The 27,932-nt window shown below is 43.9% G+C and overlaps 1 protein-coding gene across 2 annotated transcripts in view; it reads left to right on the top strand.

The window, feature by feature from the left end:
- LRRIQ3 (leucine rich repeats and IQ motif containing 3) overlaps nt 1–21,995 on the top strand; it is a 29,058-nt gene extending 7,063 nt beyond the window's left edge. For both annotated transcript variants that reach the window (XM_075832839.1, XM_075832840.1), the window contains exons 4-9: nt 1,844–1,977; nt 5,660–5,813; nt 7,207–7,296; nt 16,131–16,266; nt 17,549–18,257; nt 21,725–21,995. In XM_075832839.1, the coding sequence (XP_075688954.1) occupies nt 1,844–1,977; nt 5,660–5,813; nt 7,207–7,296; nt 16,131–16,266; nt 17,549–18,257; nt 21,725–21,929 (1,428 nt within the window). In that variant the 3' untranslated portion in view covers nt 21,930–21,995. The remainder of the gene's footprint in view (nt 1–1,843; nt 1,978–5,659; nt 5,814–7,206; nt 7,297–16,130; nt 16,267–17,548; nt 18,258–21,724) is intronic.
- Nucleotides 21,996–27,932: the final 5,937 nt, after the last annotated feature.

Below are 27,932 nucleotides of genomic sequence, written 5' to 3'. Positions count from 1 at the left end.
TATGGATGGGGACGAGTGGTCGTTACTCCGATCGCTCGTCCCCTATACGTTATTATCATGTCGGCAGCGCGTCTCCCTGTTTACACAGCAAGATGTGCTGCCGACAACCATAATATTTTACTTTTTTAAAACTATACGATCAGCAGATGATATGCTGTTCGCTGCCCTATTCACACGGGGCAATTATTGGTAATAAACGTTTTATGAACGCTCGTCTGCCCCATAATCGTCCAGTATAAAACCCCCTTTAAGCTTAAAGAGATTGTACCAGAATTGGCGATTATCACCTATCCACAGAATAGGTGATTATTGTCTGATCGCTGGGACACCCAACGATCTCAACAGGGAGGGTCCCGAACCCCATGTTCCTCCTCACTGCTCAACTGCGGTGAAGAGGACTTTGAATAGCGTGGCGGTCACACATTCACGCTGCCGCTACATTTAAAGTACAGCGCTGTTTGTGTTGGCCCCATAGACATTGGAGCGGCAGTGCACATGCGTAAATGCAGTTCCATTCAATAAAGAACGGGGGATTCTCGCGATCGTTGGGGGGTGATAATTGCACACTTAGGCCACATTTAAACGTGTATTTGTAGCAGACTTTCTATTTGGATTTCGCACTGAAAATCAGAGAAAATCCAGTACAATCCATGTGAGCGAGGTTTTGATAACTCCATCCACATATAGTGTAAAACATCCGTGAATAATTTAGGGCTTGTTGCAGAATCCGCAGGGTGTCCACTCCATTGCGGAAATGCAGCGTGTTTCACTGCGTAATTTCACCCTATAGGTGGGCAGAGATAGCAGTCGGACACCTGGTCCCGGAGATGGCCCAAAAGTCCCTCTGCCACATAAGAAGACGCCAGTATTATAAATGGCACATAGTAAGTGGGGGCCCTGTAGCTTCAAGTTACACCTCTTGTTGGATTTCATGGGTACTACGTTTAGCAGGAGCAATTATCACATCAGGACCTGGGTCCAGCAGAGGATTCTCCGGTTGTCCTGATCAACCCTGACCTACACTTTAATCTTTGTAATGAAAATGTGAAGGATAGAAAAAAATAAGGATACGTCTCACTGTCCATCTGCCAAAATTTATTTTTACATTTCACAAATAATTAATATCACTTTGGTCTTGCAATTCTTTTCCTCCGCTCTCCAGTGTATATTTTAGGATGCCAGAAAGTCCTTTTTATAGAACGAGGCGCTGGTAAGTGAGACATTAGTGCACGGGTTACGTCTTAGGTGTCAGGCTGGATTCACACGAGCACATTATGGACGGAATGTATTTAGACCGCAAGTCCCGGACCGAACACAGTGCAGGGAGCCGGGCTCCTAGCATCATAGTTATGTACGATGCTAGGAGTCCCTGCCTCTCCGTGGAACTACTGTCCCGTACTGAAAACATGATTACGGGACAGTTGTCCCGCAGCGAGGCAGGGACTCCTAGCGTCGTACATAACTATGATGCTAGGAGCCCGGCTCCCTGCAGCGTGTTCGGTCCGGGACTTGCGGCCGAAATACGTTCCATCCATTACGGACATAATGTGCTCGTGTGAATCCAGCCTTAAGGTTAGAACATCCCCTATCGACCTTTCCAGTAAATGGAATTGTCCTTTCGGTAATCACGTTCGGCCTTCCTTTATTCCACACATCCAGTTGTAACACATTAATGAGACAATGCTTTGTTTACTACGAATTTAAAATCCGTACAACCTGAAAGCTCCCTCTCCGTGGCGAATCTTCAATATTTCATGCTTAAGCCTCAAACGAGCGTCTGTGCACAGCGTCTCTTTGTTAGGACATCACGTGTCGCATTGATTATGCTCTTGTTATGTTGCAGGATATCAGCCTGGAGAATGAAATGAAAGTAGTGAATGAAATCATTAGAAAAATCAATCGCGTTTTGGCACGTTGTTCCCCGGTGCTAATTGTCCAGAAATGGATACGAGGATATTTAGTGCGCCGGAGAATGGGGTACGTGGAATACGTTCACATTATTTTATGTTTGTTTCGAGCAAGATGGGCAAAAAAAACCATGTTTCAGAAAGTGGTTTATGTTCCCATAAAGTTTTCGGGCCCCAGCGTGTCATGAACATACTGCTATATAACAGTAATAGGCCTCCATAAAGAGCCCGTACCTCCCTTAGCCCTGATCTTTTGGGTGAAATAAAGTCTTAAGTAGCAAAGTCTGGAGGGCATGAGCACAGTGAAAATATTCATTCTCCTGTGTACGTTGGAGTGTAAGTGGCTGAAAGAGTAGAAAATGCAGTCTCGGAGTTCATCTGGCTCAGTGTAGCATTTCAGGCTATAAATAAAGGTTATTGGGGTTACCTACAGCATTAAGACTCCCGGTCCATCAAGTAAGGTAACTCTCTGCAGCCCCAACATCATTATTTTATGTAGCCCTTGATAAAATAAAACATTGAGTTCATAATATTCGACAAATCGTATTCCGGTCATGTGATAACAAGCTTAAAGGGTTCTCTGCTTTCGGCAGTCCTAACTTGTTAGAAGAGTCCCTTGAAAATAAGCAGATCACAAAGGGTCTCCCAGCAGGGACCCCCGGCGATCATCTGAAATCTGTAGGGAAGCCTAGCAGTAATGTTCAATTTCCTAACAGCACCACCACAGGGGAAACAAAGTACTACGCAGTGACTATTTAAATTCATGGGTAGTCTGTGTAATGCTGGACAGGACAGGTCATCCAGAGAGAGAGGCTCTATGTAACCCCTCTCCACTCTGGCCAAGAGATGAGGATCTTGAACGTAGCACCCCCCTCTATTAACTCCAAAAAATTCGCTAATAGGTTTTCCAAAATAGTCCTTCATAACATGTCTATGTCTAGACCTTGTGCAAACTTTTTGAGTGAGAGCAGTTTCTGTAACTCTCATCCACCGAAATGCGTTAGAAACCATCCAGTTTGAGTTTTGACATCTCCTATTGACATGTTATAACCCCTTTAAATTGTCTATTCACCTTTTGCATGCACTCTATTTTTTTTTATATACATACATGCTATAGAGATCTAGAAAGATTAAATCAAAAGGTGAAAAGAAGAGTTTCCAACCTGCTTGGTGTGGATTGAGTCTACAGGCTGGAGATACTCCAAATTTTTGTGGTCAGTGAAGATAGTGATGGGAAATTTTGTGTCCTTTCAATAGATATCACCATTCCTTTTGGGCACATTCCACTCCTAGCAATTCTCTGTCTCCGATGGAATTGTTTTTCTTGGCAGGAGAGAACTTCTTAGGGAAGAAACAACATGGAATATGTTTGTTACCCTCCGACTGTTGGAAGAGAACAGCTCCAACTCCAATTGAGGAAGCATCAACCTCCAAGAAGAACAGCTTATTAGGATCAGGATGATGGAGAACCGTGTCCGAAGAGAAGCATGTCTTATAATGGAAGAAGGCTTGAACTGCAAAAGCTGGTCAATAACGCAATTAGTCTTCTTTCGGGTTAAGGCAGTGAGTGGAAAGGACACCAGGGACAAATTTTTAATGAATTTACGATAATAGTTTGTGAAGCTCAGGAATCTTTGGGGAGCCATGAGACCCACTAATTGAGGCCAATTTGGAAAATAAGAATCCTTGACTGGATCTCCAACTTGGCATTTAGAGAATTCTGTTGGATCCAAAGAAATACTTAACAGACGTGAGCACTTTGAGTTTTCAGATCTTGCGAGCAGATTAAGGTGTCATCTAGGTAGACCAGGACGTATCACCAGGAATTCATAATGCCCATCCTGGGTGTTGAAGACGGTTTTCCACTCCTCTCCCTCCTCGATCAGGATTGAATTATAGGCCCCAGCAGATCCAAACTTGTCAAATAACGAGCTCCGTTAATCCGATCAAACAATTCTGAGCGGGTGTCTGTTCCTCACAGTGATCTTGTTGAATCCACGATAATCAATTCATCAGGCTTCCATCCTTCTTCTTGGCGAAGAAGAATCCATCTCCAGCTAGGGAAGAGTGTTCCGGAATAAACCCTTTCTCCAAGTTCTCTTTGATATAGACACCGCTTTAGTCTCTGGTAGGGATAGCGGGTACTCCCTACACCTGGGAGGAGTGTGGCCAGGAAGGAGCAGAATACCACAGCCGTAGGGACAATGTGCTGGGAGGGTCTTTGCTACCTTTTTAGAAAATACGCCATCAAAGTTTTAGCATGGAGGGGGCAGCTCAGATTGAGCAGCTGACCTGAGCGGTAATTCCAAATTACAATTCAATTCAAGAAGGCAATACTAAAAACAGGAAGATCCCCAGCGAGAAAATTTGGCCAGACGTCCAGTCACTAGTAGAAGAGTATAGTCTGAGCCAGCGTAATCCCAAGAACACAGTACCACAAGAACATTGAGGGACCAGGGACAGGAACTCTTTGTCATGAAGGACCTCGACTTGAAGCCGGACTGGAACCATTTGAAGCGTGACGTATCCCTGTGGTGTAAAGTATCCATTGACCGACGTGAGACATATGGGCTTCTGAAGAGACACGAGAGGAATCTGAAATCTAATATTCAATAAAATTTCCAGGTGTGCCAGAATCCAGGAAGTAACAGGATTTTATCATCGGGCAAGAAAGTGTCAGGCCCGAAGCGATCTCCCCTCTCTTACCTAGGCCTTGGAGTTTTCTGGCTGTGGAGAACGGACTGTACAATGGACATGGAGATGACCTCTCGCAGAGATGCGCTGCTGGGATGGTGCGAGGTGAGTAACAGGAACCCTGTCAATCATTGAGTAAGACCATTGTGGACTTATAAGAGAGTGTGAGGATTAAAATCCATAAAATACAAGTTACATTTTTATTTTTTCATTACAAATTATACATTAATCGCCTTTTTTATTACTTTAAAGGGGTTTTCTAGTTTAGAAACCCAGTTTCATAATCCCTATAAGGGAATTCAGAATTAATATAGAAGAATCCTTTGTTCAGGATCCTCATGAGCGGCTACAAAGAGTGTCTCTTATTGTGGAGGATCTGTCCTGTCCTGCATTACACAGATAATCCATTGTTTTGAATAGACACGATGTAATGCATAGTTAATCCTGTGGTGGCGCTGCAGGGTAATTGAACACTTACTGTACGGTTTCCCCACTTATTATTGCTGATCACTGGGGGTCTCAACAGGAGGACACTTTGTCATTTGCTTATTGTCAAGAAAACCTTCTAACAAGTAGAAATTGACCAAAGTGGACAACACCTTTAAATCCAAGGCTTAAAACATATTTAGACTTCTGCCTTGTTTTGTTGCAATATTGCTGCATTTGCTCATAATCCCGGCCCACGATCTACTGTTCACTAAGCCCCTGATCTGGATAATGCTGCTGAGTTTTCCTTCGAGAGATATACCTGTCTCAGTGAAGAGTTAGAAACTGAAGGGAGCTCAGACAGAGCAGGTAGATGAGAGATAGCTCAAAGCTAAAGAGAGCACTGGGACTTAGGGAGAAGTGATGGCGACATAAAAAAGAAAAATGAAGTATCCATATACAAAATAAAATAAGATACAGAAAATCCAATCTTCACTATGACTGCAATACGAATCTCCATTATTAATGTGCAGGGTCACTTTGCGACTTTTCATCCTTCATATATTACCCCAGGCTTAGAATATTTGCAAAGTATACTAAAAAAATAATATGTTGTGTGTGTATATTTGTAGCCTTATTTCTCAGCTGGAGAAGCAGAGGAAGAAATTACATTATCGGAGCAGGGGAAGCCAGGAGAACAGAACGAGCCCTCTTGTTAAAGCTGTATTGAGACATCCTTTTTGGGACCTTCCGTTGAACCGCAGAAGAGTCCCTGTGATTAAACTGGTAAAAAATAAAAAGGAGGTATCTGGTATCTATATAAATAAATGCCTTAAAGGCATAATGTTTATTTATGATCGGCTATGCGGCTACAAAGAGCGTTTCCTGCACATTGATTTCAATGGGAATTCTGAATTTCCCCTGTGGTGGCGCTGCAAGGGAGCTGCTGCATGTGTATAGCAACAGCCACTCCTCTAAAAGCCTGTCTGAAGCTGTGTGCGTGCAACGAGCAGAACACCCATAGAGTAGCATCTCTTCTATCTCTGACCGGGAATCTGCATAGCAGGACATTAAGGTGGGCAAGACCTGTGAGTAATGCAGGGAAGGGGGCGTGGCTGACTACACTGTGGACAATGTGTTGTCAGGCTTCCTATTTTTTTTTTACTTGCATCTGAAATGTTTAAATCTGGTTCTCCAACACACTTCTTCCCCGAAATCACCATAACATATTGAGTAACTTCCAAATACTATTTCTGACAGATGTTGAGTTACTTTATGCTGCTTTCAAAATTCTGCTGGTCGTCCTTGGAAACAGACAGTGGTTTACCTCCGCCCTTTTGTCAAACATGTGACCTGACAGCTAAGCTCTGACTGTGTATCTGCCATTGGAGCTCCCAGAATGCACTGCTCTCTGGGAACAGGAAACCGACAGAATTCTGATCTCTCCTCTATTTATGTCTAAAGTAAAAAAAAATCAGTGCAAAGTATTTACAAGGACGTGGAATTTAACTGTGAAATGTTATACATTTTTGATCAAAAGTGGAGTTTCCCTTTGAAGGGCTATTCCGGTTTCAGCAAGTTACCCCTTATATTGAGGGTAAGCGGTAACTTGATGATTGGTGGGTGTCCGACAGAACGGGGAGCCCAAAGTTGCCCGAACCCCAAGTTTGAACCGAGTGGCAGGTCGCTCATGCGCAATGCCGCTCCATTTATTCTCTATGCCAGCACCCGAAAAAGCTGAACACTGCACTTTGCTATCTCCGGCGCTCCCTTAGATAAATGAATGGAGCAGCAGTGCGCATGAGCGACATGCTGCTTGGTTCGAACAGGAGTTCGGGCAAGTTCGGGGTCCCCGTTCTTGTAAAATGTGGGGGTCCGAGCTGTCGGACACCCATCGATCAGCAAGTTACCCCTTACCCTACAGATATGGGGTAACTTGTTGTAACCGGAATACCCCTTTAAGTATAAATAAAAAGTATATGGAGGTTATGAAGATGGTGACAGTTCTGCTTTATTGAGGACGGGGGAGGTTATTTGGACTACAAAAGTTAAACACAACATAATTTAAACCATAAACTGCATTGTGTGACCTTGGTGAGACGGGATCATAACGCTGTGACATTGTTGTGTATAAGGACGCTATTTCATGAGGCTTTTTTCTATTACTAACATTTAACAGCCCGTGAGAAGAGTAAACAGCACCCCGGACCTGCAGCCAGTGATGCACATTACGGTGGATCTGTGGAAACTACAAAAAGATGTTCTGCAGGTGAGGAGCACAACATGGAGCTGAAGGGGTTTATTTAAAGGGGTATTCCCACCTGAGTTATTTATAGCATATCCACAGAATAGATGCGCGTCACCTGACCTCTGTCCCGCCGCATCCAGGCGAGTGTCACGAAGGGTCTGTGAACCCACTGGGCCGTACCGCCTTGGCGGCAAGGCAGCTGGCCAACAGGGCGCAGGTCAATGTCTATAGTTCGTATAGGTACCTGTGGCAGCTCGGACAGCAGCAGGGCAGACTCGGCTTGGACTAGGCAGCAGGTAGACGTCAGGCGAGGTGAAGCAGGTCAGACGTGGGATACAGCACGACGCGGCTTTGGCACAGCACAGTGCTCAACCAGGATAGTATGGAATGCTGGGAACAGGAACAGGAAAACACTAGGAGGCCATCACATAGACAAAGTTAGGAAACATCAGCAACGCTCAGGCATAGAAGCAGGGGACTGGACCCCTCTTATAGTCCAGGGTACTCACGATTTCAAAGTTCATCAAAGGTCCGGTGCGCTCGCTGCCCCTTTAAGAGCGGGCACGAGTGTGTGTGCGCACCCTTTGGGATCCGGCTGAGGTGAGTGGAAGTGAGCGCTGGCGTCTCCTGAGGAGGAGGCTGGGGCCAGCGCTTGCCGACTAGTGGCTGCGGCTGTCAGGGAGGGATTGAAGCTGACGGCCCGCAGCCACGGACATTACACCGAGAACACACATTTACGCTGCTTTCCTTATTGATTCCTATGGGAGTTTGCGGAAACAGCCGAACCCGCATACTCGAGTGACCGCCGTTTTTTACATAGGTTCTGGTACCCGAATCAATCAGACATTTATAGCATATCCGCAGTATTTACGGTATGAACCCGGCCTGAAGGGGTATTCCCATCATATAAAGTGATATCTCTAGAATATCGCATCACTTTATAAACGGTGGGATCCGAACTCATGGACCCCCAGTAATCCTGAGATTGAAGAGGACGCAGCCCTGAATTAACGCTGCGTCCCCTTCGCTATTTTTCCCTGCACGCTGGCGCCTCTCGGATGTGCGGGGGACCGCAGCCTGCCTAGTTCCCTTTCAATGGAGCCGGATGCAATTCCCTGCACAGCTGTGTGGCTTGGAGCATCACTTTGGAGGGAAAACATAGACGGGGACACAGCGCTAAATCAGAGCTGCAGACCCTTCATTCTCAGGATCGATGGGGATCCCAGTGGTCAGACCCTCACGATCATAAAGTGATGGCATCGCGCGATATGCCATCACTTTGTAAGATGGGGAAACTCCTATAAAGAAAACATATCTTGTCCCCGTGTGACACGGTTTTGTCATTCTGTCCATCAGCGCTTGTCACGTGGCGGATTAATCTACATTATTCTGTGTATATTTCATTACGAGATACTGATTCACCACTAATATATTTGTAGGAGTTTTTATGCTTGCGGCCGGTAGACAATTTATACAGCAATGAATGGCTTAAGAGCATACAGAATTCATTCTAAGAAAGCTATTTAGGCTTCTTGGATTTATCAGCTTAAGTTTTAAATACTCATTCTGCTTCGTGAAGCGGAACCTGCTTTCAATCTATAAACAATAAAATTATGATGAGAGTTAGAATCGTAAATTCTGCATTGTACAGTAAAAATGAGAAATTAATGCCTTCTTCTGCATATCTGGAAATGATCTCCCGTAACTGCTCCCCCTGCCTTGGGTGCACGCCATCTTTCCAAATATTGACATGGAAATAGATATATGTCCTGTACATTAAGATGATTTCTCTTTCAAGAGGAAGGGAATAAATTGGCCCTGCCAATATGCAAAGAATTCCTGGCTGAAATGGGCATCATGTTCCAAGTTGTAGACTGTACCTATGATACCTACGCCTAATACCAGGATGCCATCTTTCCTGGAGGATACCCAATGGTTGAGTCAATTAGAATACAGCATCTGGTTACATTAATTTACAAATTCAAGGGGTCGTCTCATCACAGACATTGGTGGCATAGCGCTAGGATGTGCCACCAAAGTCAGATTGTTGGGGGTCCGAAATGGCAGCAGTGCATAGAAAGCATTGTGCCACTTGGTCTCTTTCGGCTATGCCTGGCTTTATCCAGACTGCTGCATGGCCAGCCAATATAGACAATGGCCGACCATGTGGCCACCTGCAAAAAGCAAAGCAGAGTCGAAATGGCATGGTGCATTCCTTGGACCGTTTTTATTGTGTTGTAGTTGGGGGCGGATTATAATGAGGGCAATATGGGCAAGTGCCTGGGGCTCGAAGCTGGAATGGGGCCCAGTTTGCCCCGTTTCTCCCTTACCGGCTGTTAAAATTACAGCCGGTTCAGAGAACCGGAGTGAAGCGGGATCGCTCACCCAACCAGTGGCGTAGCTATAGGGGCCGCACTACACAGTAAAAAGTTACTATAGTAACGGAAGCCGTGGGCCCTTTACTATAGTAACTACAGTACTTACCTTCCTGTTTCCGGTGCGCAGCACATGATGTCACAACGCTATGCGCCGCGCACAGCATCCTGATCCTGGATAGAGTCAGGACATCCACCGCTGCTGAAGAGGAGGGTGTTTCATATCCCTGTCTGCTTAAAGCTGATTGGCGGGGTCTGACTCCCAGGACCCCCGCCAATCACCTGTTTTGAAGGGGACGCAGCGCTCGTACGAGAGCTGGTGCTTCCCCTTCATTCCGGTCACTTGCTCACACTGTGAATCCGTGTCAGCGATTCACAGTGTGAGCGAGTAAGTGAAATGAAGGGGAAGCAGCTGTAGTAACAGCGCTGCGGCCCCTTCAAAACAGGTGATAGGCGGGTCCCGGGAGACTGACCCCAAGCCATCAGGTATTGATGGCCTATCCTGAGGATAGGCCATCAATGTTTAGGGACTGGACAATCCCTTTTAAGCCTACGATGTAGCAGGCTTAGAGGGCTCATGAGACAGGGTCACAGATTGTGTGATGCTGTCTGCTGGGCCCTGTATCTAAGCCAATCACATGGTAGGCTTAGATACAAGGCCCATGTGTGATCCTGTCTGATGGGCCCTGTATCTAAGCATCTTACATAAGCACATGGTAGGCTTAGATACATGGCCCATGTGTGATTCTGTCTGCTGGGCCCTGTGTCTAAGCATCTTATATAAGCACATGGTAGGCTTAGATACATGGCCCATGTGGGATCCTGTCTGCTGGGCCCTGTAACTAAGCATCTTACATAAGCACATGGTAGGCTTAGATACATGGCCCATGTGTGATCCCGTCTGCTGGGCCCTGTATCTAAGCATCTTACATAAGCACATGGTAGGCTTAGATACATGGCCCATGTGTGATCCTTAGTACAGAGGCTAACACTAACCCCTATTATTACCCCGGTACCCACGGCCACCAGGAGTATCGGGAAAAGTCGGGTATGATCCAGTACCTGACCATCTGTAGTGATGCTCGGGCAATGGGGCGGCTGCAAGATGGTATTATTAGGCTGGGAAAGACCAAAAACTGTGGCCCTTCCCCCCTGGTAATGTTAACCTGCTGCTGCTTTCTTGTCTCTGGCTGGTTATGAAAAATGGGGGGGACCCCGCCAGATACCACAGCAGCTTCCTAGCATTACCAGGGGGGAAGGGTCACTTTTTTTGGCCTTTCCCAGGCTGATATTACCGGCCTGTGGCTGACCCGGTACCCGACCATCACTACAGATGGTCGGGTACTGGTTCGTACCCGGCTCTTCCCAGTACCACTAATGGGGGTTAGTGTTAGCCTCTCTGCCTGCTAACATTAAGCCCCGCCTTAGTAATGGATGTTGTCAATCAGCCAGCAGCTATTAAGGCGGTAATAATAAAGTTTAAAAAATACAAGGACATAGAAAAAATATTTTATTGAAATAAAAAAACAAACACAACCCTCATTAACCATTTTATTGAGAATAAAAAAAACGCTACCATTGAAGTAGTCCTCGAATCCGACGTAGTCCAACAACCGAACCTGTAAAATAACACAAACACACAAATATAATTAGTAACAGATAAAGAAGCAAAACAATTCTTATACTTACCTTTTCTGGGTCCAGCGCTGGAACCGCAATGTCAACGAGCTGGTCCCTTTATCTAATCCTATCATGTGTGATACTGTCTGTTGAGCTACTGCATCTAATCCTATCATGTGTGATACTGTGCTGAGCCACTGTATCTAATCCTATCCATAGTTTGTAGGGTCGTAGTGCAATAGATATGCTGTCTCCTATACACACACATACACACACACACACACACACACACACACACACACATTCAGGGGCACCGTGCATAGTACCATTATATTCAGGGGCACAGTGTATAGTACTATTATATTCAGGAGTACAATGTATAGTACTATTATATTCAGGGGTGCAGTGCATTGTACTATTATATTCAAGAGTGCAGTGTATACAGTGTAATACATCCCCAGAACCAATGTACTGAGCTTGGTTCTGGGGATGTATATATGTACTGAGCTTGGTTCTGGGGATGTATATATGTACTGAGCTTGGTTCTGGGGATGTATATATGTACTGAGCTTGGTTCTGGTGCTGTATATATGTACTGAGCTTGGTTCTGGTGCTGTATTTATGTACTGAGCTTGCTTCTGGGGCTGTATTTATGTACTGAGCTTTGTTCTAGTGCTGTATATATGTACTGAGCTTGGTTCTGGTGTTGTATATATGTACTGAGCTTGGTTCTCGTGCTGTATATATGTACTGTTCTTGGTTCTGGTGTTGTATATATGTACTGAGCTTGGTTCTGGGGCTGTATATATGTACTGAGCTTGGTTCTGGGGATGTATATATGTACTGAGCTTGGTTCTGGGGATGTATATATGTACTGAGCTTGGTTCTGGGGCTGTATTTATGTACTGAGCTTGCTTCTGGGGCTGTATTTATGTACTGAGCTTTGTTCTAGTGCTGTATATATGTACTGAGCTTGGTTCTGGTGTTGTATATATGTATTGAGCTTGGTTCTCGTGCTGTATATATGTACTGTTCTTGGTTCTGGTGTTGTATATATGTACTGAGCTTGGTTCTGGGTCTGTATATATTTACCTTCTCTTAAGGTAAATGTATATGTTAAATCTACTTTTACCTTAAGAGAAGGTAAATATATACAGTAAAAACTAAATCCAAAAAACCATGGAGGAATCTCAGTTTTTTCCAATTCACCCATTATATGGTACTTTACATGGTGCCAATAAAAAACTATAACTCCTCCCGCAAAAAAAAATCCTTCACACACCACTCCATTGACGTAAAAATAAAAAAGTTATAAAGCTCCTGACCACTTCAGTGTCTCAAAGTATTTGGCTTCCTTTCTTCTATATAACTCATTCTGCTTTTACAGCTAAATTAAAACCGTGCCAGGTCTGCGGCCGCCTAAACAGAAATCTGCAAATATATACGGTACAAGGTCTTCAGAGTTTTCGGGGGGGGGGGGGTGGCAGACCTGAAAAAGTGCCCGGGGCCCATGGTACCCCTAATCCGCCCCTGGTTGTAGTGATCAGGAGAGGTCACAGCCGTTGGACCCCACCCCCATCTGACAATAGTATCACATGCATGCAGTATGTGGCCAATGTTTGTTATGAGACAAACTAATCCTATCCATAGTTTGTAGGGTCGTAGTGCAATAGATATGCTGTCTCCTATACACACACATACACACACACACACACACACACACACACACACACACACACACATTCAGGGGCACCGTGCATAGTACCATTATATTCAGGGGCACAGTGTATAGTACTATTATATTCAGGAGTACAATGTATAGTACTATTATATTCAGGGGCGCAGTGCATTGTACTATTATATTCAAGAGTGCAGTGTATACAGTGTAATACATCCCCAGAACCAATGTACTGAGCTTGGTTCTGGGGATGTATATATGTACTGAGCTTGGTTCTGGGGATGTATATATGTACTGAGCTTGGTTCTGGGGATGTATATATGTACTGAGCTTGGTTCTGGTGCTGTATATATGTACTGAGCTTGGTTCTGGTGCTGTATTTATGTACTGAGCTTGCTTCTGGGGCTGTATTTATGTACTGAGCTTTGTTCTAGTGCTGTATATATGTACTGAGCTTGGTTCTGGTGTTGTATATATGTACTGAGCTTGGTTCTCGTGCTGTATATATGTACTGTTCTTGGTTCTGGTGTTGTATATATGTACTGAGCTTGGTTCTGGGGCTGTATATATGTACTGAGCTTGGTTCTGGGGATGTATATATGTACTGAGCTTGGTTCTGGGGATGTATATATGTACTGAGCTTGGTTCTGGGGCTGTATTTATGTACTGAGCTTGCTTCTGGGGCTGTATTTATGTACTGAGCTTTGTTCTAGTGCTGTATATATGTACTGAGCTTGGTTCTGGTGTTGTATATATGTATTGAGCTTGGTTCTCGTGCTGTATATATGTACTGTTCTTGGTTCTGGTGTTGTATATATGTACTGAGCTTGGTTCTGGGGCTGTATATATGTGCTGAGCTTGGTTCTGGGTCTGTATATATTTACCTTCTCTTAAGGTAAATGTATATGTTAAATCTACTTTTACCTTAAGAGAAGGTAAATATATACAGTAAAAACTAAATCCAAAAAACCATGGAGGAATCTCAGTTTTTTCCAATTCACCCATTATATGGTACTTTACATGGTGCCAATAAAAAACTATAACTCCTCCCGCAAAAAAAAATCCTTCACACACCACTCCATTGACGTAAAAATAAAAAAGTTATAAAGCTCCTGACCACTTCAGTGTCTCAAAGTATTTGGCTTCCTTTCTTCTATATAACTCATTCTGCTTTTACAGCTAAATTAAAACCGTGCCAGGTCTGCGGCCGCCTAAACAGAAATCTGCAAATATATACGGTACAAGGTCTTCAGAGTTTTCGGGGGGGGGGGGGGCAGACCTGAAAAAGTGCCCGGGGCCCATGGTACCCCTAATCCGCCCCTGGTTGTAGTGATCAGGAGAGGTCACAGCCGTTGGACCCCACCCCCATCTGACAATAGTATCACATGCATGCAGTATGTGGCCAATGTTTGTTATGAAACAAACCCTTTAAGACCATGCGGTTCTCTTGTGATCTATATTCGGTGTAGTAGCAACATAGCAGGTGCGGGTGTTAGAGTCGTAATATGTACATTAAAATGTGGATCCAGCCATACTCCACATACATTGTTGAAAAACTTTGCAAATATTTTTCATGAGGTACATAGTTATGTAGTATCCTAATTTTTTTGCTCTTATCGCCTTCAGAGCTGCATTGAAAATTCTGCTACTTTCCTGTTAGCTCTCAAGTCTAAGATCTCTCTGCTGGATCAGTGTCTGTACGAATAACCAGACCTCCTTCTATACGTCGCAGTAGAACCAAATCTTCCTCAATAAGTTGCATGATGGGATTTCAGCTAAGGCTTTGTTCGCATCTGTGTTGGAGGCTCCGTAAGGAGCCCCTGTCGCAGATTCAGACAAAATTACCGGAAACAATAGCGCAGCATGCTGCACTATTGTTTCCAGTAAAACCATGGACGCCCCGACAGAACCCATTAAAGCCGATTGGTTCTGTTGGCTGGCTTTGGTGTCCGCAGAGCAACGGAAGTACTGAACGCAGATGTGGACATAGCCTTAGCAGTTAGGAGACGTTCCTGTCTTGTTTCTTTAGTGTTTTGGCGGCTGCGTGACCCTATACCTCAATTTGTTTAGGGTTTGTAAGAACAAAGCATAGTAAACCACATGTTTTTTTTAATTCTTTTTTGTGGGATTTTCAATGGAAGCTTTTCAAGGTACATTTTCTTTTTGAAGCCTGCTTTGTATTTTTGGGCACATCAGTATTTGCCTTTTTTCCAATTTCATTGGCTAGTTAAAGGGAAACTAAACGCTCAACAAACTGCTGACAAGTCATAGTGACGTCAGAAGTTTTGATTGGTGGGGGTCCGAGCACCAAGACCCCCACCAATCGCTAAATCTAAGCGGCAGGAGTGCTCGTTTAAGCGCTCAGTCGCTCCGTGTCAGTTCGGCTTTTTCCAGAAATCAATGTAGCGGAGTACGGGATCAATAAAAAGTCTATGAGCATGTATTCCGATACATCGGCTTTCCGGAAAAAGCCGATAAGAGCTAAGTGGCTGAGCGTTAACACGAGCACTTCTGTCACTTCGTTTTAGCGATTGGTGGGGTTCTCAGTGCTCGGACCCCCACCAATCAAAACTTCTGAAATCTCACTATGACATGTCAGAAGTCTGTTGAACAATTAGTTACCCTTTAAAGGGGTTGTCTAATTTAGAAAACATATTGTCATATACTATATGAGGGATTTCTAAGTTAATAGAGGGGGATCCTCCGTTCAGGATTCTCATCTCATAGCCGGCGTGGAGAGCGCTTATATAGAGCATCTCTCGCTCCGGAGGACCTGTCCTGTCCTGCATTACACAGACAACACATTGATATAAATGGACACTGTGTAATGCTTAATGTCCCCTGTGGTGGCGCTGCAGGGAAATTGGACACTTACTGCCCGGTTTTCCCACAGATTACAGATGATCGCTAGGGCTCCAAGCAGGGGGAAACTTTGTGACTAGCTTATTGTCAAAGGACCCTTCTAGCAAGTATGGATTGTCCAAATTGGAGAACCCCTTTAAACAGGATTAATCTCGCTCTCGGCATTGGACCCATATCCTTGTAAAAAAAAACATCCTCTAAGTCATAATGGGTTTAAAACAATATGACATTAACAAAGCCGAACATCTATTGTATCAGATAACGCTCAGGCATAGAAGCTGATTTCCACAATTGAAACTGAGTGTCACTTTTATGAGCAGGATTTGCCCGAAGCAGAAATTGTTTATGATCTGGGGAAGCAAAATCAGCAACTGCCACCTCCTATAACAGAGGGTTTACATGAAGAAAAAAGAGCAAAGGACATCAAATTAATGGCTTCTAAACACAAAGACCAAGGTTGGTGCTTCCCGGCTTTTATTTTACCAACTGTTTAGCTGTTTTTATTAGATCACCATATTCTGTTTGAAACATACAAGAAAAAAAATTAAATTGCAATCCCATTGATGACCAGCAGGCGGGATCATTCCCATGCTCCTCATTGTTAGTTTATACATTATTCTAGGGCAGGATTTGTATATAAATTTATTGGTGTGCAGAAATAATTGACTAGCAGCTTATTAATTCTATAGAAACTAAAACTGCAGCAATAACAAAAGTGACAGGAAGATGTAAAGGGGTTTTCCAGTATTGACATTGATGGCCTATCCCTAACCTTGGGAAACCCACCAATCAGCAAGCTCCATGGCCCCTTTACTATTGTTCCAGACACACCGGTGCTTCCATACATGCGGCTGTTCAGCAGTACCAAGCACAGCCGCATTGACGAATATGCTCCTGTGTGATGTGGCCCCCTTCTCTTGCTGATCGGTGTTGGTCTCAGCGGTCAGACCCCCACCATTCACACATTGATAACCTATCTTAAAGTCATGCAACCTGAAAACTAACAGGAAACCAACATTTTAAATGCAGCTCTAGATGTGACTGAAGTATAACACATGACAAAAGTATATCAGTCCAGCCACATCCATTCATACCAGGTTCAGCCAGGTTCAAGCATAGAACCACGCAATCTCTATACACCCGTTTTTTTCCAGCAGTCAGGGCATGCTGGGAGTTGCAGCTTAGCAACAGGTTGGAGACCAATGCTATATACCAATATGTGCAGTAGAATGGGTCGTGCGAAAAAGTTTCTTGACTCTCAACATGACTCTGTCATTGGACAAACCAACATTTTGACGCAGCTCTGCATGTGACTAGAGTATAAGTCAACATTACAGGTAGATTTAAACGGTAAATTCATGCTACACCTTATAAGATTAACAAAATACACAGTCAAATCTTTTTTATCCGGAATAATGGCTTCTTATATTCTGGACTATCAGGCAGTAATAAAAGTATATCAAATTTACTTGAAGGGAAGAGAAACTCCGGGAAGATTTTAAACAATTTACCATTCGGAGTCTCGTAAATTGTCTTGCTCTGGTGTTGGGAGATTCCAGTCCTAGAGTTCTGTGTTAGCATCAAACTCTGGATTATCAGAATTTCTGGACTACTGGTTTAAAGGAATTTGTATGTAAATTATGTTTCCGGTGCCCTAATTCTTGTTTTGTGCGTCTTGAAAAATATTTTTTGACGAGGTTGAACTATTCACGCCGTCTAAATTGTTTGTGTTTTTTAGACCATCAAGGGCCAGACCAAAAAAGTGAAACCGAACTTGGACTTTTTGGAAGAAAAGCCATCGTCTACGAGTCAGACCCTTCAAAAGACGTCATGACGTCCAACGAAAAGTCAGCAGAGGACATCCGGTCCTCCATTCAACAAATCCACTCAGATATACAAGCCAAGAGAGAAGCGGCACATCTCATAAAAGATCAGCCTCCTATGAGATGTACAGGAGACGGCAGACATTTAATTAAGCTGTTACCCTTGTGCGCCGTAGACAAAGCTTATGAAAATCGTGAAAAATATGACAGTCAACTGAAGAAAAGAAATTTGATAATGAAGATACAGGCTGACAGAAAACAAGCAAAGTATAACATCGAGGAGTTTCTAGGAGACAGAGTTAAAGAGGCCGTAGATCAAGGTGCAAAGGATTCTGGGACTCTACAACGACAAGCACAAGGCAACATCTTGGACAACTCCAACTTTATTGACAAAGTCAAACATAGACACCGACTGTTCTGTAAGCAAAAGGAGACCAAGAAATCTGAACATCTACTGGCCAAAGAGTTTAATATCCACCATGCGTCTGTTGCGAAGACTTTGCTGAGACATGATCGAATGATCCGAAGCCAGGAGGAGATGCAGGAGAAGATCAGACGTGTGAAAACTTTGAAGGAAGAGCATGAAAGGAAGAAGGAATTTACAAAGGGTCTCCAGGAACACCGGTAAGAATCTGGTTTATCAATTCTCCACACTCTGCTGCCCAACCCGAGGTCCAAGCAATAGCATCAGGGCAACCATAGATGTTCATTGATCACACATGTTGATTGTCTCAGGGATAAGACACGAGCGTAGTCAGGAGATATCCGGAGGAACAGGACCTGAAGTAGCGCTTCAATTACCAGGTGTAGCATCCAAAGGCTGGAGCATAGTCAGGAACAAGTCCAAGGTCAGGATCAATAGCAATTTCAACGCACCAGAACAGAGCCAGGAAGGATGTATCTGAATAACCAGGCAATGCATCAGAGGACAATGCTCCTGGAAATAGGCCGCCAAGCCTGACGTCATCTTTTGGTGCCAGTTGTCTTGGCAACCTGACACCACTGTGTACTGCAATCAAGGGAGCCATGGTCCGAACCAGCAGTGCCGCGGTGGAATCCAGGAGCCAGGGCAAGAGGAAGCATCTGATTGGCTAGTAACTGGATACAGCCATCGCCAGGAGCTGCGGCCGCGCACTGGGCACTGTTACTGGGCGAGGTGCGTAAAGGCCCTTTTACACCAGCCAATTATCGGGCAAACGAGCGTTCACAGAATGCTCATTCCCGATAATTGCCCTGTGTAAACTGGGCAGCGATCAGCAGATGAACGAGCAAACGCTCCTTCATCGGCTGATTGCATCATTTTAAGTGCCTAAACTATTATCATTGTCGGCAGCACATCTCCCTGTGCTGCCGACATGATAAAAATGTATGGGACAAGCGATCGGAGTAACGAGAGCTTGTCCAGATACTAACTCATTGTGAAAGGAGCAAATGAGCGCCGATCAACGAGCTGCCACGTCGTGTCGTGTAATATCATTCTAACACTACCCAACCACAGTCATTGTTCTCCTGTGAATGGCATGTTGTCTCCAGTGTGGGATCCTGAGATATGACCGAGTATATTAGTCTAGTTAGAAACATTGACCAGACAATTACAATCTTGTTTGGTTCTATTGATTTCTCGTTAAGCGATTGGACATCTTGTACTCGGCCTCGTAGAAATAATGGACATTTTTTATTTTTAACTCAATGTCAATGTTTTTTCTCCGTCAATGTTCACTTTTTTACTCTTTTGTATTTTGGCCTCCAAGGACACACCTGGCAAACACAAACTCTTGAATTTGTAAAAATGTGAATGTTTTTTCTTATTATATTCTACTTTATGATCATGGCACATTTTTTATTGCTTGTATGGATAAAAATCTGCCAGTCTGGCCACATCCATTCATACCACGATCATCCAGGTTCACACATACAGCCTTGCAGTCGCTATACACCTGTCGTTCTCCAGTCAGGTAATGCTGGGAGTTGTAGCTTCGCAACAGGTGGAGAACCACAGGTTGGAGACTCATGCTATAGACAAATATGTGCAGTAGAATATAGAATTTCTTGACTCTGAATATGACATTGTTATTAGACAACATATCCATAGTTTGGTGACGTGGAGATGTCTAGGAGCAAAAACAGTTCTTCTGATGCCACAGACACTCATCACAAATGGTTGGCTAAGTGCTGAAGCAATGGCGGGGCAAGAATTATTTTCCCTTTCTACCAACTACCGTTGAGCGCAACTTTTCACCCAAGAGCTACTTGTCTAAAGCTTCATGGATTGGGTTTCCATTACTGAGCAAGCCTGAGGTCACCATGTACTCTAGGGCAGCAGAATCAAGTTCTCTGGAGAAGTCCTTTCATGGTTCACCGTCTGGCAGTCAGATGGACAAATCCAAGTTTGGTGGATTCCAGGAGAACACCTCCCGCCAGAAAGCATAATGATAACTTTAAAGTGGGGAGGAGGAATATGATCTGGATAAGTTCCTCATGGTTTGGGCTGGTCCCTTTAGCTCCAATGAAGAGCTATCCTAATACTTTAATATACTCTGACATTCTAGAGAGTGACCTAGAAACACTGACCGTATATACCACCAACACAAATCCAACCATTACAGGACATGTACTCCCTGGGTGCTCATTTAACTTTCCCAGAATTCCTCACTTCATAAATTAGTTTGTATGTGTCAATATGAAAATCCTGGAATTTATGGTAGCAGCCCAGATATTGGTTGTCACCCATCTTTTTCAGAATCAGACATGACTAAAACACACTGAACAGAACTTAGAGAAGTTGTCTGATTCAAAATATCTCCATTAGGATAATTAATGGAGGGGGGTCACTAGTTTGGAACATTTGTTAATTAGACAGAGCCGAGAGTGGCTGCAAAGGGCATCTTGTTCTGGAGGACCTGGCACATTCTTTCTTTACACGGACAGTCCATTGAGTTTAATGTAATACCTCATTTCCACTCTGGTGGCGCTGTAGACAAATTTAACACTTGCCCTGCGGATTACAGCAGTGGGTTCTAGCAGTTGAGCAATCTGTGATCATTCTACTTTTGGGGGATCCTTCTAAAAAAAAGGGATTGTATAAAGCAGACAACTTTCTGATTTAAGGGGAAATTTATACATCTATTTAGTATATATATATGTATATACAGGGTGGGCCATTTATATGGATACACCTAAATAAAATGGGAATGGTTGGTGATATTAACTTCCTGTTTGTGACACATTAGTATATGGGAGGGGGGAAACTTTTCAAGCTGGGTGTTGACCATGGCGGCCATTTTGAAGTCGGCCATTTTGTATCCAACTTTAGTTTTTTCAATGGGAAGAGGGTCATGTGACACATCAAACTTATCGAGAATTTCACAAGAAAAACAATGGTGTGCTTGGTTTTAACGTTACTTTATTCTTTCATGAGTTATTTACAAGATTCTGACCACTTATAAAATGTGTTCAAAGTGCTGCCCATTGTGTTGGATTGTCAATGCAACCCTCTTCTCCCACTCTTCACACACTGATAGCAACACCGCAGAAGAAATGCCTCCCGATCTGACCCCCTTAGACTTTTATCTTTGGGGTCATCTGAAGGCAATCGTCTATGCTGTGAAGATACGAGATGTGCAGCAACTGAAACTACGGATACTGGAAGCCTGTGCTAGCATTTCTTCTGCAGTGTTGCTATCAGTGTGTGAAGAGTGGGATACAAAATGGCCGACTTCAAAATGGCCGCCATGGTCAACACCCAGCTTGAAAAGTTTCCCCCCTCCCATATACTAATGTGCCACAAACAGGAAGTTAATATCACCAACCATTCCCATTTTATTTAGGTGTATCCATATAAATGGCCCACCCTGTGTGTATGTATGTATATATATATATAGGAGTCAAATGGCAATGTATTCCTCAGCATTATATCCTGTTCAGGCCTCACAGCAGCAAAATGAAAATACATTTAATTTAATAAATTTAGCAAAATAACCTTGGGTGACTAGTCCTCGTGCTACATGTACGGAGAGCAAATATTACTCAATTATAGTCATTCAATTTGGAGACAAAAGGTTTTATATTTTCAATCTTTTTTTTATTTACAGGCAGCTGGTGCTGCAGATTGAAAATGCTTCGGAAAAGGTTACGCTCGGGTCTCTTGTTCTGCAGAAAGCTAATGACAGGTTACATGAAGCCCGGGCTCATGCCACAGCCATGAAGGGTCAAAGCGTCACGGCGGAGCCTATGTATAAAGTGCCCGTGAAACAGCCGGTTTCCAAGGGGACGCAACGAATACATAGCAGCACTTAACATAATTGTAGGCAGCGTTCCAACACGGAGGTAGCCGCAGTGCCATTATTTTTGCATTGAAATAAAATAAGGGTTTTTTCTTTGTTTTTGTTTTGTTTTTTTAAATGATCAAATAGATTGAAATTATTCTAGGTCTTTTAACCCAATGTACTGCATTTGTCTGGGAAGGTTAATTGCTGAAGTACTGGGCGGGCCGGTCAATGTTCCCCACTATAACAGACCCTCTAAGGCCCTGTTCACACAGAGTTTTTTTGCAGGCAGAAAAATATCTGCCTCGGAATTGCTTCAGGAATTTTGAGGCAGATTTTGAACTGCCTGCACGTATTATTTCACAGCGATTTTTGTCCACGGCCATTGAAGCTAATGCAAGGACTGTGGGCAAAAAATGTAGCGAAAAACACTCAGTACTGAGCGCTGCAGGTTTTTTCTGGCTCACATTCATTTCAATAGAAGGTCAGAGGTTTTTTTTCGTGAGTGGCCAAAAGCCGCCCGGGAAAAAAAACGCCTCTGCCTCCCATTGAAATCAGTGAGGGGCGACTTTGGATGTTTTTTGGCACTGATTCCGACGCGGTTTTTACGTCAAAATCAGTGTCAAAAATCTCTGTGTGAACTTTAAGGGGGAGTTCACATGGAGTTTTATGACACTTTTTTGACGCGGAAACCGCCTCGGAAAATGCGCCAAAAAACGTCCGAAAACACCTCCCATTGAGTTCAATGGGAGGTGGAGGCATTTTTCCCCCGCTATTGGTAAAAACTGCTCGCAGGAAAAACAAGTGAAATGCCCTATTTTCGGGCGTTTACGTCTCTGACCTCCCATTGACATGAATGGGAGGCATAGACAGCGTTTTTCGCAGTATATTTGCCTGCGGCGCTCAATGGCCGCGGGCGAAAAATGCGGAGAACGACGGGCAGGCAGATCAAAATCTGCCTCAAAATTCCAGATGGAATTTTGAGGCAGATTTTTCTGCCTGCAAAAAAACTCAGTTTAAACAGGGCCTAAGGGTGTAATCACACAGTGCGTGTTTTTTTCCCACGCGTTCAACAACCGCACTGCAAAACCACATGCGTTTTTAATGCGATATGCCACCGTTTTGCAGTTAGCATGGAAGCCACAGTAAAAACACATGCAGTTTTGCAGTGAAGTTTTCAGCCACGTGGCAAAACGGCACCATGTAAATACACCCTAAGAGAAGGCAGGTTTATGGGCATGGTACAGATTTTTCAGATTTCTCTTCAATTTGGCCCAATCGATTGACTGAATGGAAGAAATTCCTGAGAAGGAGCCACAATTTACCGATGAGGCATCGTCACTTAACTGTAATTGACTTTGGCGCTCGACTACTACAACTTATGTGTGTAGCTCAACAGACACAAAGTGAAACCCAGCTTAGGGTAAAAGGTAAGGCTGGGTATTTATTGGGCATCTGTGGCAGGCACTATTGGGGCATCTGTGGCAGGCACTCTTGGGGCATCTGTGGAAATTCACTCTTGGGGCATCTGTGGCAGGCACTCTAGGGGCATCTGTGGCAGGGACTTATGAGGGCTCCTTAAGGGGTCATACCTGTGGCTGGCATAGACTGTAAAGAGACAACATTGGGGCCGATAGAAACAAAAACCCCTGCGTCTCAGATGCCCCCATACAGTGCCTAATCCTCAGATGGCAGTCATAGAAGTCACCCAGAGTTCCAGCCACATGTGCCACCCAGTATGCCAGCTACAGAGGCCTCTTTGCCCCACAACCCGATCCATTTATACCTGATGTTTTGGGCTTGGCTTAGCCCAGTTTCACACGACCGAGTGCCACTCGGCCCGTTTTTCACGGCACCTGATAATTTTCATGGACCCATTCACTTTAGCTGGTGAATCAGGTCCGTGAAAACTGACCCGACTCTCAGATACGTGGAAAGATAGGACATGTCCTATCTTTCTATGGATCACGGACGGGACTTGGGGGACACACACGTCGTGTGCATTAGGCGTTATTTAGTTACTCTGACATGTGGACCCCCTGTGGCACCTCAAGTGATAATGTCAGACGTGTTGTCATCACCACGTGATCAGTCACGCCAATTCTGGAGTATCTACACCCTTTGCCCTATGAATAAAGTGCCACTGGTTCCCATTAATTTTGTATTACTTTCTCAAGCATTCACCTAATTTCATATTACATTAAAGGCTTTCAACACGACATCGACCGGCGCCGAATTATCAAGCATTCTGGATTATTGGAAGGCCATTGGAAAGTAGATAAAAATCTAACTGTAAGGGCACAAGACGTGTTTTTCTTCAGTGTGCTAGCCACATTTTTTTGTTGGGTAGCACACTGACCTATTCATTTCTATGGGGCCATGCACATATCAGTATTTTTGTGGATACATTAACCGCGAAATACGCATGACACACGGAAACAGCACGGCTGTAAAATACAGACATACGGAATGGTTGCGGTAGCAAGTCGGAGGCATTACGGACACTAGAATCAGTAGTTTGCGGCTCGATCAATGGCAACGGTCATGGGCATGAAGCGTAGATGTCCTACAGGATGTTGGCCCACAATGCTATAATAGAATCCTGTGCCGAAGTATTTGCTCCTTTGGGACATCTTGTCATCTTTCTGTGTCACTCGTGAAGGTCGGTGATCATTTTTACATGGGATTTTCATGTCGCTGCCGTCTATGGATATCAGCGCACAGACGTATTTTCTAGGGGAACCCTTTATTTCAGAACACGATTAATTCAGTGACAACTCGCAACGACATATTCATGAAGGTCTTCTGGGAACGGTGTCTTCACAATTATACACACGGTGATACAGATATTCTGCCGGCCCGATGACAGCGGGAAGATTCAGATGAGTCGTTTTATGTATATAGTCTGCAAATATTCATATCTGAGAGGGAAAACTGAATGATGGGGCAAGAGGACATACAACAGTCAGCCAATGTAGTATGTACTGTACCATAAAGTCTCTTGCACGCGACCGTTGTGCCACTTGGGCCGTTTTTGACGGCATCCGAGTGGCACCCGATAGTCTTCACGGACCCATTCACTTTAGTGGGTGAATCGGGTCCGTGAAAAATGGTCCGAGTCTCCGATCCGACGAAAGATAGAACATGTCCTATCTTTCCTCGGATCACTGACGGGACTCGGACGGCGCACACGGTCGTCTGCATGAGGCGTTAGTGGGCTGTCTCAGTGTAGACATTGATAGGATATTGCTAATATATACGATCAAAAACAATGGACGCCACACGGACCTATGCAACTCAATGGGACTATTCATATATGAGTGAGTATTCACGCAGCGTGTGTCCGTTGGGTGAAACTCGCTGCATGTCCTATTTTGGTGCGTGTTTGCGGATCATGAACCCATTGAAGTCAATGGGTGCGTGAAAATCACGGACAGCACACGGATGTCTGCCGTGAGCTGTCCGTGATTCACGCACCAGTTGCTAACGAAATGCAGGGAAAAAAAGAAGTAAATAAAAAAATGTGCACCAACACTGACATAAAAAACGGATGCCACCCGGGACACACACTGACGCCACACGAAACTGCAACGCAGGAAAAACGCCATGTGACTACAACAGCCAATCGCAGATGTTCACATTTGAAAGAACATCATGTATTCAAAAGTTACTGAGCCCGATTGTCTTAACAGGATCCGTCAATAGCAACTTGTTGATGGTTTCCATGCCGTAGAAGATGTTTTTATTTCTATATAGGAATAGCAAACAGGCAATGAAGATATATTACAAAGATGCTAAATTTTACATTAGCCTCATGCACAAGGTCATGAGTTGTACAGATCCAGAATACGGCACCCATAGATGTATATGGTCCAATACTGTGCCCTACGATTTCATAGAGGATCTGACAGATATTCTCCATTATAGGAGAGAACACCTCAGTAATTCAGTACAGTACGGAGGTGCGTAGTCAGGAACCGCGGGTCGCCATACAGGCTCCGTGCACAGCTCTGAATCATAGGAGGAGCTTTACATTAATTCTGTACGCAGGTTTGTCTGCTATAAGTAGGTGGCGGTGGGAAAGATTGTATAACTGCTTGCTGCGATCCTGATGGGTGTACGTTAGAAAAACAAATCAGCTTGTTTGTGTAATAAATCAGAGTCGCAGCATCTAATGTTGGCTGTAGATCCAGCTGACAGCGCGCAGATTATCTCATTTCAGGTTCTCCCGGCTCTAGAAGTGAAGCAATCCAATTAATAAAGAAAGCAGCAGTATTGACAGGGCGACTTCGTAACGTGTGGCGTCATTAATGTTGTGTAACGTGAATACACAGCCATCTATAAACGCCGCGTGCCCTGGAAAGTAAAAAACATTTCAGCCCTTTGTTCACAGTTTTTTTGATGCGGAAAGCGCGTCGGAAACCGCGCCAAAAAACGCTTCCCATTGATTTCAATGTGAGGCAGAAATTTTTTTTTCCCCCTATCTTCGGGCATTTCCGTCTCTGACCTCCCATTGACATCAATGGGAGGCAGAGAAAGCGTTTTTCATGGCGCCTTTTTGCCCGTGGCGCTTAGTGGCCGCGGGCAAAAACGCGGCAAACGGTGTGTAGGCAGGTAAAAATCTGCCTCAAAATTCCAGACTGAATTTTAAGGCAGATTTTTCTGCCTACAAAAATCTCAGTGTGAACAGGGTGGGTTTTCTTTACTATAGTTTTGTTAGTTTTGTCTTGTTTTACCTGTGCAGGTATTTGACCAGGTGTGTTCATGAGATCTATGTGATTATTTCACCTATTGGTGGTAGCCACTGAGGGTATGTGCACACGTAGTGTTTTCAGGCGTATTTTGGGGCATTTACGCCTGGAAAAATGGCTGAAAAAAACGGAAGCAGAACGCCTACAAACATCTGCCTATTGATTTCAATGGGAAATATGGCGTTCTGTTCCAACGGGGCGTTTTTTTACGCCTCATTTTCAAAAAACGGCGTGTAAAAAGACGCCCGCGAAAAAGAAGTGCATGTCTTTGGAGCCGTTTTTCATTGACTCTGTAGAAAAACAGCTCCAAAAACGGCGGTAAAAAAACGGCGCAAAAACGCAAGTTGCTAAAAAAAAGGCTGAAAATCGGGAGCTCTCTTCCCTTGAAAACAGCTCCGTATTTTCAGATGTTTTTTAGTAAGCGTGTGAACATAGCCTTAAGGCTAGCGCTACATGGTGACCTTAGTAATGCAACATGAAGATCACAATGTCGCAATGCGACATTGTATGTAATGACTGTGAATGTGGTTGTGTTACGACACGTGGCTTAAAGCCACCGCCACACAACAGTTTAAAGAATCCAAACCTGGTCTTTGTCTGAATGTCACATGACGTTGTCACATGACTTTGTCTGAATAGACTTTTGTGTACACCACGTGTTACTTATTTGTGGCACGTCAGAGATTTTTCTATTTTTGGGGTGTCTTTTGGATCTTACAAAGCCTAAAGCGCAAGCAAATCGCATCCCAAAATTGTTGTGCTATAGCGAATTTTTTTTGTTGCGCGATTTGTTTGCAATTTGATGTCACGCAACCAAATTTCTATAAAAGAAAATGAAGCAATTTTGCTATTCTTTTAATATATCGTAACATTCTGTGTAAATAGCTCCTATGCAGAGCTATGGGTCTCCATGGTTACAGACTACAGACAACGTAATGTATGTAAGATGCACTGAAGCAATAAAAATAGGTTGCGAAAGTATAAATATCCTATAAGACTGAGTATTGTATAAATAATAGTTTAAACTTATTCAATATGCTTGCGATAAAGGGACAATCCAGCCTTTACAATGACTATTCTGTATACGTGGCCTCGCATAGACCCCCACTATTGTCTGGCCAAAGACACATTTTAAAAATAATTTTTATAAAAGCTAAAATGTTTTTCGTTTTGCTGATCTATAAAACACATAAAGTATAAAACTTGAGTGCAAAATCTGTAACAGTGCCCCCCCCCCCCACCTACTATTTGCCACTTATGCTGGTGTCTTCTTATGTGGCAAA

The sequence above is a fragment of the Rhinoderma darwinii genome, chromosome 7 (assembly GCF_050947455.1).
Source record: "Rhinoderma darwinii isolate aRhiDar2 chromosome 7, aRhiDar2.hap1, whole genome shotgun sequence".
Lineage (NCBI taxonomy): Eukaryota > Metazoa > Chordata > Amphibia > Anura > Rhinodermatidae > Rhinoderma > Rhinoderma darwinii.
This window is presented reverse-complemented; position numbering and strand designations above follow the sequence as displayed.